Source organism: Rhinoderma darwinii, chromosome 2 (genome assembly GCF_050947455.1).
Source record: "Rhinoderma darwinii isolate aRhiDar2 chromosome 2, aRhiDar2.hap1, whole genome shotgun sequence".
NCBI lineage: Eukaryota > Metazoa > Chordata > Amphibia > Anura > Rhinodermatidae > Rhinoderma > Rhinoderma darwinii.
The window spans coordinates 64,938,594-64,954,592 of NC_134688.1; the positions used below are offsets into that span (position 1 = coordinate 64,938,594).

The 15,999-nt window shown below is 42.8% G+C and overlaps 2 protein-coding genes across 3 annotated transcripts in view; one reads left to right on the plus strand and one right to left on the minus strand.

The window, feature by feature from the left end:
- Positions 1-5,289, plus strand: part of BRCA2 (BRCA2 DNA repair associated) — a 47,791-nt gene extending 42,502 nt beyond the window's left edge. For both annotated transcript variants that reach the window (XM_075851702.1, XM_075851701.1), the window contains exons 24-26: positions 85-341; positions 2,891-3,025; positions 4,245-5,289. In XM_075851702.1, the coding sequence (XP_075707817.1) occupies positions 85-341; positions 2,891-3,025; positions 4,245-4,769 (917 nt within the window). In that variant the 3' untranslated portion in view covers positions 4,770-5,289. The remainder of the gene's footprint in view (positions 1-84; positions 342-2,890; positions 3,026-4,244) is intronic.
- A 2,621-nt stretch (positions 5,290-7,910) lies between these two features.
- The window catches only part of N4BP2L1 (NEDD4 binding protein 2 like 1), a 60,476-nt gene continuing 52,387 nt past the window's right edge, over positions 7,911-15,999 (minus strand). Inside the window, exons 2-5 of the mRNA XM_075850029.1 lie at positions 14,998-15,125; positions 13,480-13,568; positions 10,359-10,435; positions 7,911-8,664 (exon numbers count right to left, since the gene is read on the minus strand). Coding sequence (XP_075706144.1) covers positions 8,559-8,664; positions 10,359-10,435; positions 13,480-13,568; positions 14,998-15,125 — 400 coding nt within the window. The 3' untranslated portion in view covers positions 7,911-8,558. The remainder of the gene's footprint in view (positions 8,665-10,358; positions 10,436-13,479; positions 13,569-14,997; positions 15,126-15,999) is intronic.

Here is a 15,999-nt window from a genome sequence, read left to right on the forward strand (position 1 = left end):
TTAAACATCCCTTCAAAAAATGTTATAGGCAAGACCTGAGGCATCCGTGTTTTTCTGTCTAAAATGCTGAATTGAACATTGTAGGTGCTGCCCCGCTGGTTTACTTGTCCGATGAATCGTGTAATGTTGTGGCACTGAAGTTCTATACAGATCTCGGACAGCTGGCCCTGGAAGAGCTCACCAGGCCGTATAACTTCATCGCTGCCGCTAACCTCCGCTGGAGGTCCGAGTACCTGTCTGGAGTTCCTGTAGTGTTTGCTGGAGACCTGGCCTCTATTGCAGCAAATCCCAAAGAGATTCATCTACAAAAAGCTATTCAGAAACTTCGGCAGTCCATACAGGTAACTAAAGGTGGAGACTTAAAGGGAACTCTGCATCGTAAATGGCTCGATTTGTGCTGCGGATTTACTGCGTGGATTTTCCTGCAACAAATCCGCAGCTTATTACAGAACCAGTAAAGTAAATTGGATTTCAGGTAATCTCATCTACACATTGCAGAATATTTCCGTGTGTAAATTGACCCGCGGTGCGTATTTAACTGGTTCCCGACCGCTGGCTGTGTTTTTACAGCCGGCGGTCGGGGTCCTTAAAACCCGAGCCATAGACTTTTTACGGCTCGGGTTTTAACTTGCTGCCCGCGCGATCGGGCAGCTGAATGTCGGGTCTCCGGCTGTCAGTGACTGCCGGGGACCCTGAGGAGAAGATAGAAGCAGCTTTCGCTGCTTCTGTCTTCTCTGATCACTTGTACACAGCGCTGAATGTGCGCTGTGTATAGGAATAGAGACAGCAGCAGCGGCGCTGTCTCTATTCCTCCCGGTGATCATGTGACTGGTCACATGATCGCCGGGTGCCGTTACTAACAGCCTGCTGCTGGGTCTTATTAGACCCAGCACAGCCCAGTTAGTGACAATCGTCACTATGAGAGGGCTGATTTCCCCTGTAACTGGGGCTGCTGTGCAGCTCCAGTTACAGTGGAAAAACATGGTGTAAAAGAAAGAAAAAAAAAATATAAGGTTCCCCAAAGGTCTTCTTTGAACTTTGAGGGACAGACCATAGTAATAAAAAAATAGTAAAGTAAAGTGCAAAAAAAATAATTAATAAATACACATAAAATACCCACCCCCAAAAAAAAACATCCCCCCCCCCCACCAATCATTGTTGTAACGCTAGCGCTGACCCAATTACCCTCATATAGACATGTAATATATTAAAATTTACGGTAGACAATGACGGTCACAAATAAAAGGTCTATTTTAGGGTAAAACTATGTTATTACCAAAAAAAAAATAGCTGAAACGTAAAAAAGCTTATTTTTTTACTATTGCTTTCAAACTTTATGAATAAAAATTCTAAAATGGCAAAGAAGGTGTGTATAAAAACGATAAAAAAAGAAACCTGCATTGTCTACGGAAAAAACGTCGCAAAAATCACGTCGTTAGCCCAACAAATAAAAAAGTTATAGCCATTTAACTAACACGGGCTAAAAATGGCTAAACGGTGTCTGGTCCTGAAGGCGCAAAATAGCCCGGTCCTGAACTGGTTGAAAATCTAACATGTCAATTTATCTTGTGTTTCCACCTCAGAATTGTATCTGACGAGTTTGTAAAAATCTGCAGCATAAAACAGCACCAATTTCCACATCAAAATGGAAGAACCGCACGTAAAAACACTGAAGTTTACGTGCGTTTAACTGCAGATTTTCCACGTCTAATTTCGCAACATGTGCATTTAGCCCTAGTGAGTTTTATCTGTAACGTGATGTATGGACATATTTCTTCATAGTATCTCATATTGGGTAAGGCCTCATGCACACGACCGTATTTTTTCCCACCCGTAAATACTGGCATAAATACGGGTCCGGTGTCACACGTATTCGACCCGTTTTGCACCAGTATTTATGGGCACGTTTTTGGCTGCAAAATAGCACTGCACTAATCGGCAGCCCCTTCTCTCTATCAGTGCAGGATAGAGAGAAGGGGCAGCCTTTCTGTAATAAAAGTTAAAGAAATTCATACTTACCGGCCGTTGTCTTGGTGACGCGTCCCTCTCTTCACATCCAGCCCGACCTCCCTGGATGACGCGCAGTCCATGTGACCGCTGCATCCTGTGATTGGCTGCAGCGGTCACATGGGCTGAAACGTCATCCAGGGATGTCGGGCCGGATGTCGAGAGGGACGCGTCACCAAGGCAACGGCCGGGAGACCAGACTGGAGGCAGCAGGAAGTTCTCGGTAAGTATGAACGTCTTTTATTATTTATTTTTTTACAGGTTACTCTATATTCTGATCGGAATTCACTGTCCAGGGTGCTGAAAGAGTTACTGCCGATCAATTAACTCTTTCAGCACCCTGGACAGTGACTATTTACTGAGGTCACCTAGCAACGCTCCCGTAATGACGGGTGCACACATGTAGCCACCCGTCATTACGGGAGCTCCATAGACTTCTATGGGCTGTCCGTGCCGTTATTACGGCCTGAAATAGGACATGTTCTATCTTTTTCAACGGCACGGGCACCTTCCCGTAACAAAACGGGAAGGTACCCGTGGCCAATAGAAGTCTATGAGCCCGTTATTACGGGTCATAATTACGACCCGTAATAACGGGAGTTTTTACGGTCGTGTGCATGAGGCCTTAGTGTGACTCATGTACAGGGGAAAGCTCAGACTTCCATTGAAGATCAATCAGGGCATGTGTATTATTTATGATGGAAGGAGATAACTTGCTGCAGCGTGCGATCACAACAAAAACATTGAAAGTTTGCTACTTCTGTATAGTGCAGCGTTTCATAGGCCGTGATAATATTAGAAATGATTGGGAGATTAATACCAATTTCAAATAATTTATAGCAACAAATGTAAGAAATAACCAAAGTTTTTTCTATTTACTCAGTCTGTTCCAGAATTTTGCAAAGAAATGGAGAATAAACTGCAAATCCTGCAGACTCAAAATCCACAGGAAAGAGCGTCGTTCTCGCGCAGCAGTGTGGACCCGCGCGCTCGTGTACCTGCTGGAAGCAGATGTTCTGTAAGTTCAGTTTTTGTTGTTTGTCAATTGTAATGAAGAGCACATATTAGTCTGTATTTAAAGACATTTTTTACTGCTGAGTCTTCATCAAGGGTATTTTCACACTGTTTGCAGTATACGATACCATATACGGAGGGAAAAACACCCGACTTGTGCATTAAACTGAGGCTGTGACTAACTTCATACAGTACCATCCATGACCCGTTGGTTCCTATTGTAAAAACGTATACCGCGCAGCTTTTTATAAATAGCAGAGTCTGCTGCGCTATTCCATACAGCACGAAAACGGTATACCTGATAGATACCGGCTCGACCGAGGTCGCGTGAATTTTGCTTGATTCTGATTGCTTTATTCTGGCTGCCGTTCGTGGTTTATGACTCCATCATTGTGTATGGAGAGGCGTTAACTGTTTAGGCACCTGTATAAAGACAGACTTCGGCTTACAGTTGGGCTCTGTTCACATCTGCACTGGAGGCTCCGTTCAGAGCCCTGCAGCAAATATCACCAGATTTGATGGGAAGAATAACGCTGCATGAAGTGATGTTTTTCCCCAAAAAACGGTGGAGCTCCATTAAAAGACAATGAGGTACCTGGAAGGCGGTAGTATGCGTCGTATGAAGGATCTGGCACTGCCTCCTGGTTTCTATTCTAAACCAAAACCAGGATGCAGATGTGAACAGAGCCTGACCATGTGAAGAAAAACTCTAGCAGACACAGATTGATGTTCCATTCTGAAACCATCATTGGGGGAAATGTATCAATTGTGTAAGATGTATGCATTTAGGAGTTTACACCTAGGTGAAAGTTCCAAAAGTTGAAAAGTCTCTAAAAATCTAACGCCAGTCTTAAACCTTCGTCGTCGAGAAATGTGGCAAATTTATTACCACTCTTAATGGCCCATCTTTGACTGTCCATGCGACAGAAATGCAAATCTTTGCCTGCTATAAGCTGGTTTCGATTTGCACCATAACCTAGGTCAGTTTCTGGTATAAGTTATTGTAAATCTGTCAGAGGCCACGCCCCTCCTGCTTAACCACACCCCTTTTCTCATTCCATTCGGAAGATGGCGAGAGATGTAAAAAGTTGGCGTGTGCCAACATTTGTGACTTATCAGAAAACTGGCGTATAGCTTTTAGTTTGTCTTTTTTGTTCCTTCACAATGATCTATTTGATCCATATCTGTAATGTTTATTATTTTGATCTTATTTTTACAACTAGACACCACTGCCAAAAATCAATAACCCCCAAATGAAATTCTGCTTGTCAACACCTGATGGTAATACAGTTCTGAGCACAAGTATTGACACTGACAAGAAGACCTGCAAGAAGACGAGAGGGTTGGATTATCTCAGTCGAATACCATCCCCCGATCCTCTAACACCAATGCGGACATTCCCATCTCCTTCGTTACAAACAGTGTTTCGACCTCCACGGAGCTTACATAAAGAGGATGGTACCGGTGGAAAGCTACGTCTCAATACCGTCTCTTCTACTCCAAGTAAACTAGAAGGAGGATTTGTTGCTGATGAAGAGCTGGCCATGATTAATACACAAATCCTTGTATCCGGGTTAGAAAAAGGCAGAAAAATGACCACGGAACGTGAAACCGCAGCGTCTGACAACCAGAGGGAGAGAAGCCCCAGCGTCGGTGGTCCTGCAAGTGAAGAGACCCAGAGGACTGAAGAAGTCAGTGAGGTGCCCTACCAGAGAAGACTGTGCCGGAAAAGAAAGCAAAAACTCTGACTGTAGGGAAGATGGCGGAGTCTGTACTTATGTTTAATATGTTTAATAAACTGTACATATATTTATAAAATCTGCTTTCTTATAAAGTCTCATAGAAAAGTAAGTCATGGAAGTGATACAGAATCGGAGAAAACATCACAATTCTACAAATGCCTTTAAATTGGTTAATAAGGAACGATTCACAGGAAATTCTACAAAAACATCTTCATTTTTACAATTTAAAATCGATTTATTTAGCCCCAAAATGTGATCTGCCTATAGACCCGCGAACTGTCCGCCAGCAAGTAAAGAACATTAATCCTGGGTAAGTCTCGCGAGTCGTCCGGTTGTGTTATCGCTCTATTCAGCTATTACAACAGGAAAGATCTGTTTGAGAGAAGCCATGTAGGTTTTCACTCTGCTTTCCCAGAAACTGATATAACTAGGATGTTTGTTTCTTTTTCTACATATAAAGTGTAATTGCTTTTGAACAGTTTGTATAAAAAAATTTTTGCAATCCAATCGAATATTATTAATTTTATGATCCAAATCTCTATTCGTTACGTTCTGTGGACTATCTGGATAAAACATGAGATTCCTTTCTAATGGGATTCTATAGATTTAACACCGTGTCAGAAAACTGAATTGAATATGGATGTATAGTAGAAATGCAGAATTTGCACGGGGTTAGACTGGGGGGGGGGGGGTCACCTGTCAATACTGAAAGGGGTGCCACTGGCCCTGAATGCCTGGGCACCTGGAGCTTGCACCCCCAATCCGACACTTGTTCCCTGAACCTAAAGAAAAAAAAAGCTACATTCCAGAAAGGAGTTGTCACAGAACTGACAGATTTCACCCATCCCTGCAGTGAGGAAGAGCATGAGCGGCGATCATAATGAGACCCCCACCATTGCTGAAACAAAGGAGCAGAAGTGCTCAGCTGAGCGCCATCCTTTGGCTGTGATTGACGCTTCCGGTTTGGCTGGAGATGGGTCACATAGACGTCCTACAAGTGCCGTCTTCATCCTGACAAGTAGTTCCTCTGCACCTTTGTGACAGTGGGGGTCTCGGCCCCTGGACCCCCACCTATCAAAACTTCTGATATGTCTCTCTGACATATCAAAAGTTTTTGGAAAGTGCAGTTCTTACTCTTACAGCACACTAATGATGCCAGACCTAAACGAAGTACCCGCACTAAAAAGAGCTACCAAGATCTCCAAGCTGATCCTGTTAATACCCTAATAAACTCCTACCAAGGCAAAGTATACAAATTCTCCTAGAGGAGAAAATTGGTGTGGAGGGAGGGGAAGAAAGGGAAGGGTCCCACTGGGGACTGTCCATGCAGGCACCCGGGATCATGGTAATCTCTTTTATCGGCAGCTGGAGATTACTTACATATCAAGAACGTCTTTTGGTTCAAAACGACCTGTGAGTAACCGGACTCAAATTGTTGAAAAGTGTGTTTGCTTTCGTTATGTCTGCCTGTGGGGGTGGTCGGTCAGTCATATAATATTGTTTTGCTATTGTCCTCTATAGAACCTGTCAACCACAAAAGTAAACTTGTTGGGCCATTTTTGTATGACTGGACCCTCCCCTTTTTTTTACCCTCAGGCGGGTTTCACACAGGTTGTTTTTTTTGTAAAACCAAAAAATGTATTTGTTTTTTGCTAAATCTTGCTGCAACCAAATATTAGACAATAGTCAATAGAGAACTATAAAACACACTTTTAGTGCGTTAATTTATTTTTTTATCCTTTTGCGTTTTTTTTTTCAAAAGTAGCAGAAAACAAATACCACGCAATTCATTTTTCTGAGCAAAAAAATAAATAAAAAAAAGCTGCCAAATAGTTTGGGCTTGTCCACACGTAATGGAAATGCTGCACGTTTTCCGTCCAGGAATTGCGGACAGTAGATACGCAGCAGAATACAGTAGCAGCAAAGTGGGTGAGATTTAACAAATCTCATCCACACGCTGCATAATATTTCAGAGCAGAAATTGACCTGCGGTGCTTATTTCTCGTACCGCTGCATGTAAATTCCTGCGCAGAAACTGGACTGAATTGCTGCGTTTTTCAGAAGAGACGTCGCCATCCCCCAGCATTGAAAAAAAGCCGCAAAATCCGCACCATTTTCTGCAGTAAAAAAACGCAGGAAATGGAGCAGAATTTGCTACTTTCTGCGGAATTGCTGCAGAAATTTTCTGCAGCAATTCCGCTACGTGTGGAGAAGCCCTTTGGATCCCTAATGAGCATTATTTGTTTCCTTTTGCCTTGGAAGGGAATTTATTAGGGTAATAATAGGGGCAGGTTGCGGTCGCTCTTTACGGGGTGGGTTCTGTTTGGGTAGCGCACCATTATTTACATTATTATTGTATTTTTAAAGTATTTATTTAGAGGTTTATATTCACACGCGGCAGATTTGTTGCAGAAATCCATGTACATGCTGCAGAAAAATCACCATTCAGAAGTATGGAACTGATTTTTATTTGCAGAAATTTCTGCAACTAATCTGTCCGGTAAAACCGCGGCTCTGTACAACCCACAGCCCCTGGGCTCTACCACGTTGCCCTGAATAAGAGAGACACATACAGGGGTTTTCTGTCGGGCAGAGGTATTCTCTCCTAGAAGCATCGCTCTGGTCTGCTTCATATATTATTGGTCTTTTCTGCATTTAAGAAACAGTTTTCTAAGCAAATGGTTTTGCACATTGATTTTCTGCATAACTGAACCTTTCCAGGATCCTCTATTAATGTGTGCGGGAATAACCTGATGTGAATTTCTCACTGGTCATTTAGTTATATTATAATTATTCTATTCCTTCTTGCACAGACTTCCTGCTAGGGGCACAGTATGATTAGGCTTGATTCACACGAGCATGTTCGGTCCGTAATGGACGGAACGTATATCGGCCGCAAGTCCCGGACCGAACACACTGCAGGGAGCCGGGCTCCTAGCATCATAGTTATGTACGACGCTAGGAGTCCCTGCCTCTCCGTGGAACTACTGTCCCGTACTGAAAAGATGATTACAGTACAGGACAGTTATCCCGCAGTGAGGCAGGGACTCCTAGCGTCGTACATAACTATGATGCTAGGAGCCCGGCTCCCTGCAGTGTGTTCGGTCTGGGACTTGCGGCCGAAATACGTTTCGTCCTTTACGGACCGAACATGTTCATGTGAATCAAGCCTTAGGTTTATACATAGTTGACCAAGCTGCAGTTTAAAGCACAAGGGACAGATGCAGGAGGAAGCAACGGGCTTGAGACTTTTTCGCGTTTTGTATTTCTCATTGTCTTATATGCTACGCTGAATTCTATATACTCGCTAAGTCTAGTTCTGATCTAATGGAGCATTGCTACATGCAGCGTTATGAGGGAAGAATAACGAAAATACATGGTAAGAACTTGTGAGTTAAGACCAGATTTGCAATTGCACTTTTAGTCCTTAAATGTTTTTGTAATTAAAAAGAACCGGTCATGGGGGACCAATAAAATAATGGCGTGCTATCGGTCATTGGCTTTGCTGCACCTTAAGCCTGGGCACAAGTGCAGTAACGTTAATGAAGGACGCCTTGTGAGAATCTCCAGCTCCTGAGTCCGAGTAATAAGACCTGTAGTAACGTACCTCCGTGTTTGGTGATCAGGAATGAGCCCCATGTTGGATTTTTACTAGAACGTTCGTCCTCCTGCTGTGGTGGGTTCTGAAGCATCATTATACGTGCGGTTTCCTTTGGGTGATGTTGGTTTGTACCTTTCTTTTAAGGTCTGGTCCCTCTTCAGCATGTATTGGTTGTCTGAACCACGTGTCCATTTTTAGTTTGGCTTCTCAGCGTGAAGGACCATGTGGAAGGTGACATTGTGTTGGTAAGTGGTTTTCATGCGCTGGATGCTTTCTCGCGGGACCCCGTGACTGTTCCTTCTAAACACAGAAGTCAAATTGTTATCAGACCCGTTCTAGAGAATGTCGTTGCGAGACACAATAAATTATGAAAAACTGACCAAGGTGTGAGCTAGACTGCTGCGCAGATGCAGTAAAGTGAGAGGGTGGATCGCACGCACAGTGGTTGTTTTTTTTTTTTTTTTTTTTTAGCCAAACACAGATGTAAATAAAAAGGAGAAATATCAGTCTTTCCTTTTTATACTTTGTTTTGGCTTCACTCCTGTGTTTGGTTCAAAAAGTTGCATGTGTGATTCTAGCCTATAGGTCTGAATATCGAGACCCTCCCCCCAATCCACCACCTTTACTGGAAATGGGTAAAGTTCATTAATGGTGTCCCAGCTCTGAGGGATTCTCCAGTGGGCTTCACCAGAAACAAAACAACACACTTTTTACTGCAAATTACTGAGGGTGTTTTCCCCGCAAGGTCTTTACAGGTGAAACGCATTAAAAAAAAAAAAGACAAAAATAAACTCTCCTAAATGTAGTTCAGCCTAGATCGAGGTAGAAGAGTTCATAGTTAAATATTTTATTTATTAAAGCATTCCTGTGGGACACTAGGGCAGCAGTATTTTACATTAAACCAAGGTTCCCATTAGGCCCAGTTCAAAACTTTTTGGAGCTGGTTTTGACGTGGAAACTGCGTCGGAATGGGCACCAAAAAGCGTCCAAAACCACCACCTATTGAGGCAGAGGAGTTTTTTTCCTGAGCGGCTTTTAGCTGCTCGCGGGGGGGGGAAAAAACGTCATGTCCTTTCACCTGGGCGGCAGAAAAAGTGTTTTTTTTTCTCTGCGGTGCACAATGACCGCAGGAGAAAAATGCACCGAAAATGGCAGGCAGGTCAAAATGCCGGAAGGAAATTTGAGCCAGATTATTTTTCTACCTGCAAAAATACTCCGTGTGAACATGGCCTTACTGTTCAGTAGTTGTAAGGGTATGTTCACACGCAATCTCAAAAACGTCTGAAATTACGGAGCTGTTTTCTATTTCGCGGCCGTTTTTAAAAAAACGGCCCATTGGAGCAACGCCATTTTTCCCATTGAAATCAATGGGCAGATGTTTGGAGGCGGTCTGCTCTCGGTTTTTCGGGCGAAAATAGGCAGTGTGAACATACCCTTACTGCGTCAGTGATTGACGTTGATATGGGGGTCATATAGAACTATTCATGTAAGGCTGGATTCACACGAGCATGTTCGGTCCATAAAGGACGGAACGTATTTCGGCCGCAAGTCCCGGACCGAACACACTGCAGGGAGCCGGGCTCCAAACATACTTCTGTACGACGCTAGGAGTCCCTGCCTCGCTGCAGGACAACTGTCCCGTACTGTAATCATGTTTTCAGTACAGGACAGTAGTTCCACGGAGAGGCAGGGACTCCTAGCGTTGTACATAACTAGGATGCTAGGAGCCCGGCTCCCTGCACGGTGTTCAGTCCGGGACTTGCGGCCGAAATACGTTCCGTCCATTACGGACTGAACATGATCGTGTGAATCCAGCCTAAGGAAGACAAAGGATTCTGGTTTTACCAACTAATTTAATGTAAATTCCCGCAAACGCATTCAGCGCAATTCTGCTGTGTTTCTATGGCTGCCTGCTCTGCTACATTCGGTGGGAAGGTTTATAGAGGATGTATTTCTGTGCATGTTCTGAAGGACGTTCCTCACACATCACATACCTGGTCAGTTCTCTTACATTGAACCTCCAGTGCGTGTTCGGTTCCAGGAATATAACTCGATATCCATTCCCGAGAGCCTGATTATAAAATGTGTAGGGACGAGAATTAGACATATACCATTAATATGTGGCTGCAACCACTTTACACGTTACATGTTCTACCTCTGTAGGCTCCCAGGAACCACGTACAGCTGCTCAGACTAACAATCTGGCCTTCATGTGAATGTCAGCCTTATCTCATCATGTAAATAATACGCTGTGGAACTGGCCTAAAAATCCATACCAAAATCCGCAATGAAAATCTGCAGCATGCCTAGACTAGTGAATGGGATTTATTAAAACGCCTTTTACGAACATTGCACTATAGTTTCAAGCGGAATTTTAGTGCGGATTCCGAAACAATAATGCAATGTGTGAATCCAGCCTTTAGGCCTAGTTCACACAGTTTTTTGGTGCTGTTTTTGACTGTGAAATCGTGCCAAAAACCGGCCGAAATCGGCAACTATTGATTCCAATGGGTGGTGGAGCTTTTTTATTCCTGCGAGCGGAGAAATACTTTCGTGGGGGAAAAAAAAAGCCAACATGCTCTCTCTTCCCACTGTTCTGTCTTCTGACCTCCCCATTGAAATCAATGGGGGGTAGAGAAAAGATTTTGTGGCCTTTTTTTTGGAGTGGTGCTCAATGGCCACGGTCGAAAAATTCCTGAAGGAATTTGGAGGCAGATTTTTCTGCCTGCAAAAAAACTCTGTGTGAACGTACCCTTACGCTCCAAAATTCTGTGCTGACTAATTTCTTAACATATCTTTATAGTGTCCGGAGCGCCATTTTCCTAATACATTGTCAAGAGTTTGAATGTTACTTTTTTAATCTGCCCGCTGCGACAACTAGAGGGAGCCCAGGAGCTTACTGCATACAAATTTATTGAGTTCAATGTATGCAAAAAGCTCCCCCTAGTGGTGAATCCAGGAAGTTATTTTTTAACTATCTATGCAGGGGATTGAAGCTCTGATCTAGAAAGAGAAACCATCAATGCAGAATATTTAACTACGGTGGACATTCACTTAAGGTCTGTTATTGTGACCATAATACAGCCATATTTTAGTGTCTGTATTACAACCTCAGCTGAAATCTGTATTATGATGTTCTGCAGCAGCTGGGACACAGTATTGTATAATAAATACTGCAGCTGCTAAAGAACCTCTTTTAAATCTGAGGAACCCTTATGTTTCGGCATATGGACCGTGCCTGCATAGTGACATGCAGTCATTTTCTTATAGTGTTTATCATCCGCCCCCGACTGGTATCCGGAGAGTGGGGGGTTGGCACAGCTAACTTGATGAGTCCATACACTAAATTCATGGGCATTTAGCCCTAAAATGATCGGGTAACCTTGTACAATCACAAACCTTCATTTTATATGGTTTAGCTTTCACTATTTTAAATTGAAGATACATTTTTATATGAGAATCTTAAACTATAACGTTTTTAACAACAGTTTTGCTGGCTTCTCAGGTAAGAGAAGGAGTAGAGGAATGAATTACCTGTGAACTCGTACTTTTACCCCCTGAGACTATTCCGATCACCACTTTCAGATTTCCTTTAGTGTGCCAGTGCATTTATTGTATATCGATAATGCTGATTTCCTACTGATTCCATGGTATAACCATGGTGTTAGGCCCCACGCACACGACTGTATTTTGCATTTGTAATTACGAACCCATACAGTTCTATTGGCTACGCACACTTTTCCTTTTATTTACGGAGAGGTGTCTGTGCTAAAAAAATTATAAAACGTCCTTTTTTTGGCTGTAATTATGGCACGGACATGCCCATGGAAGTCTATGGGAGCTTCCGTAAATACGTACGGCTACACATGTGCATCCCTAAACTGTCCGTATTTACAGAAGCGTTGCTATGCAACATGTTGGTGACATTTGCAGTTTTTTTTTTTTTTTTTACGGATCCGTATATACAAATCAAATATGGATGCAATAAGGACCGTATTTACGTACACCCTGCCGTATATACGGATCAAATATGGATGACTACGGATCCGGACAGTATTTCGGGATAGATGAAAATTCGGTCGTGTATATGGGGCCTAACCTATGTTTATTTTACAGAATATCAAAACTTTATCACTGAGCTAAGGATTCCTGTATTAGATTAGTTTAGCTACCTCTTCCACTTTAACCCCTTACCAACATTTGATGTACATTAGCATCATAGTTGGAAGGGTGGTGGGGGGGTCGTATGGAGCTCACTCTATAACTATACACCACAGGTGTCAGAAATGTATTAGAGCTGAAACCATCTTTAACTGCTGTTGCTATTAAGTCGGGAGAGGGGGGGGGGGGCCTCTTCTGTCACTTCACTCCCAACGCAGTTTCATCAAGTCCCCCAGGGAAACTAATTATTTTTTTTTTTTTTATTAAATAAAATTTTATACAGAAAAAGTTAATTATTAAAAGTTAATTAAATTTTTCCCCTAAAGTAATGTCAAAATTAAACATAATTGGTATTGCCACATCTGTAAATGTGTGAACTATTCTAATATAACGTTATGTAACCCAAACGGTGAATGCAGAAGAGAAGAAAAGCCACCAGAATTGCTTTTTGGTCACCTCCGCTCCCAATAAAAAGTGAACCAAAAGTCATATGTACCGATAAAAACTACAGCTCGCTTAGGAAAACCAAACTTTCACACAGTTCCCGTGACGGACAAATAAAAAAAAAAGCTGAAGGTTCTTCGAATGTGGTGACAAAAACATTTTTCCTTGGAAAAGCAGTAAATCATTTGAAGAACTATATAAATCTGATATCGCTGTAATGTTTTGACCTGCAAAATAAAGTTTAACACGCCGCGTTTACCGCACGGTGAAGATGGTGAAAACAAAACCAATGGTGGAATTGCTGTGTTTTTTTTCTATTCCATTTTTCATCGCATTATATGATACAATAAATGGTGGCGTTAAAAACGACAACTCGTCTGACAAAAAAAAAAGTCCTCATGACTTTGTCGGTGCAAAAACGTTGGCTTTTGGAAGGCGGGGAGGAAAACAATGTTAAAATGTTAGACAAATTGTAGTTTGTATGGTCAGGTATACGGCGTAAACACTTACCATGACTGCATAGGGCTTCATATGCCAGGCCAGAATGTTAGTGTTATCTATGATAATCGGAGTCCTCCCTCTGCTCATTGCTTTGCGAGCTAGAAAGAGGAAAAAAGTTCTAAAAACATCCATACTGCCAGCAGCAAGCGCCATCTCTTCAAAACAAAGCGACTAGAAGTAAACTGAACAAAAAAAAACAAAGACAACTAGATTTGTCCATTATATACCCGAGTGGCCGTCTGTTCACTAGTTGCTGTGACTGTTCAGCTGGTTGCGTCGTGGCTTCCCTTCACAGTTGAAGCCACAAGGCTGAGCCAGATCCGTTATGGACGTTACTGCCGACGGAGCCTCATTTATATAGCGCCATCAGTTTCTCCAACGATTTACATGGCATACTGAGGTAACAATTATAAAAGGTAATGTTGTACAGACAAGTGAAACCCTGTGTACAAGGTACATTTGGTGGTCGCCCTTACAGCTTACAATCTACAAGGAATGGGGAATAAACTCAAGAGGTCAGGGAAAGGAGTAAGCAGCTTTAGCCACGTCAGCAGAGGTGGTTTGGGAATACCGGTTGGGGGACTCTCTAGACCTGGACAGACGCATGTTGGAAGAGGTAATATTTCAGTGAGGGGTTGGATGGAATGAGGGAGCAATTTCCAGAAGAGCGGGAAAGCACGAGAAAAGTCGTGGATACAAGAGAATGAGGAGGTGACTAGACTGGTATTGAGGAGCAGAGGTTACATGTAGGGTGGTATCTGTGAATTAGAGAAGAATTTTACCGTTATGTATATGTGGATGATTTACGGATGACTATAAAGGACTACGGATCCATATTTATGGATGGATGAAATCTACGGTCATGTGCATGGGGCCTTAAAGATATAGCCTCAAATTTGCCAAACATGTCTGGTTAGGGATACTTGGAAGACTAGAAAAATGGGCCGGAGGCAACCTTCTCTGCATTGACCATGGGGCTTGAAGAAAGGCATAACTGTTTAGGAGCACATAATCGGATGTTCTGTCCAGGAGGAATCTCCAGTGCTCAGAAGCACCTAACCCTATACACCTACATTTCGTATGCGCTCCTATACAACCTCTTCCCCCCAAGCACCATGATCAGTGCAAAGAGGCAGAATGGGTTTGGGGTGTATATATTAGAAAATTGCACCCTTCCCGATCCCTGCCTGTAGCCGCTATTTCCCGCTGTGAACATCCATTGAAGTAACAGTGGCTTATATGTACTAAGATGCACAGGTTCTTCCACTTTTTAGATAGTTAAGCAAATAAAGCAGAATCTGTTACAGTAGTACCACACGTGAATATCAAAGACTTAGCAGTCCACACCTGGTGAACGTGGTCACGTGGTGGACTGAACCAACTGTGCCCATGAATTGCTATATCATGAATACTGGTGCATAGGGCCTAAGCTGAAAAACACCAGTAACAGCCAGTCCGGAGAAATGGATCTGCTAGAATGGGGGGGGGGATTGTGATACTATTGTACATACAGTATGCTGGGCTCACCTCTCTTCTGATTCCACTTGTGAGCATCTTGTAGTAGATCAGGATTGTAGATGTAGGTTCCATCTTCCATTAAAAAATAGTCATCGGTGCTAAACACGAGTGCACTGGGAAAATCTCTCTTCAGCTTCCTGGAATTGGAAAACAAAAACTCTGCATAAAACAGAAATACTCTGCATAAAATAGTTCGACAATACATCACGCTGTCTAGCGTCTTATTTCCTCGTTCCGCTATCCTCTACCTCCCAATCTGGAGAATACCACAGACTCAGATTTATACCTCAGTGTATAATAACCTGACACGGTTGCCAACCAAGTCTTCAATTATATGGATGCGTACTCTCGGCCCTGGAAAAATCTCGTTGCAGCATAAGCTTAAAAAATGTACCGAAATACAAGACATTTTCAAAATGTTCAAGTTGTTTTTTACCTGCCTGCTTCTTTTGTTAGAAATCAAGGAAACCCAACAAGGAGGAATTTGCATTGGTAGCTCACAGGATGTATGTGGGATATCAGGTGGGTGTTCATTGCCCACTGGGCTTCCTTTTATTATTAATAAAAAAATATATATATCTTGATTCTAAACAGACACAGGCCTGTGATTATGAAAATAATATATCCAAGACTGACCGATATGTAGAGGGCTAGAGTGCTGAAACTGTATATTTGCATATTTGGTGACCCAGTGACCAAACACAGTTGCCCACAGTCCCCTCAATTAAAATAGCTATGCAAATAAGTGTCCTTAGCAAATAGATAAGGCTAAGAACCCTTTTACACAAGCGTTCATATGAACGCTCGTTTCCGATAATTGCCCTGTGTAAATAGGGCAACGATCACCCGATGAAGGAGCAAACTCTCCTTCATCGGCTGATTGGATCGTTTATGCAGGAAGAAATATTGTCGTTGTCTGCAGCGCATCTCTCTGTGTAAACAGGGAAATCTGCTGCCGGCATGATAAAAATGTATACGGACGAGCGATCGTAGTAAGGAGCGCTTGTCCCC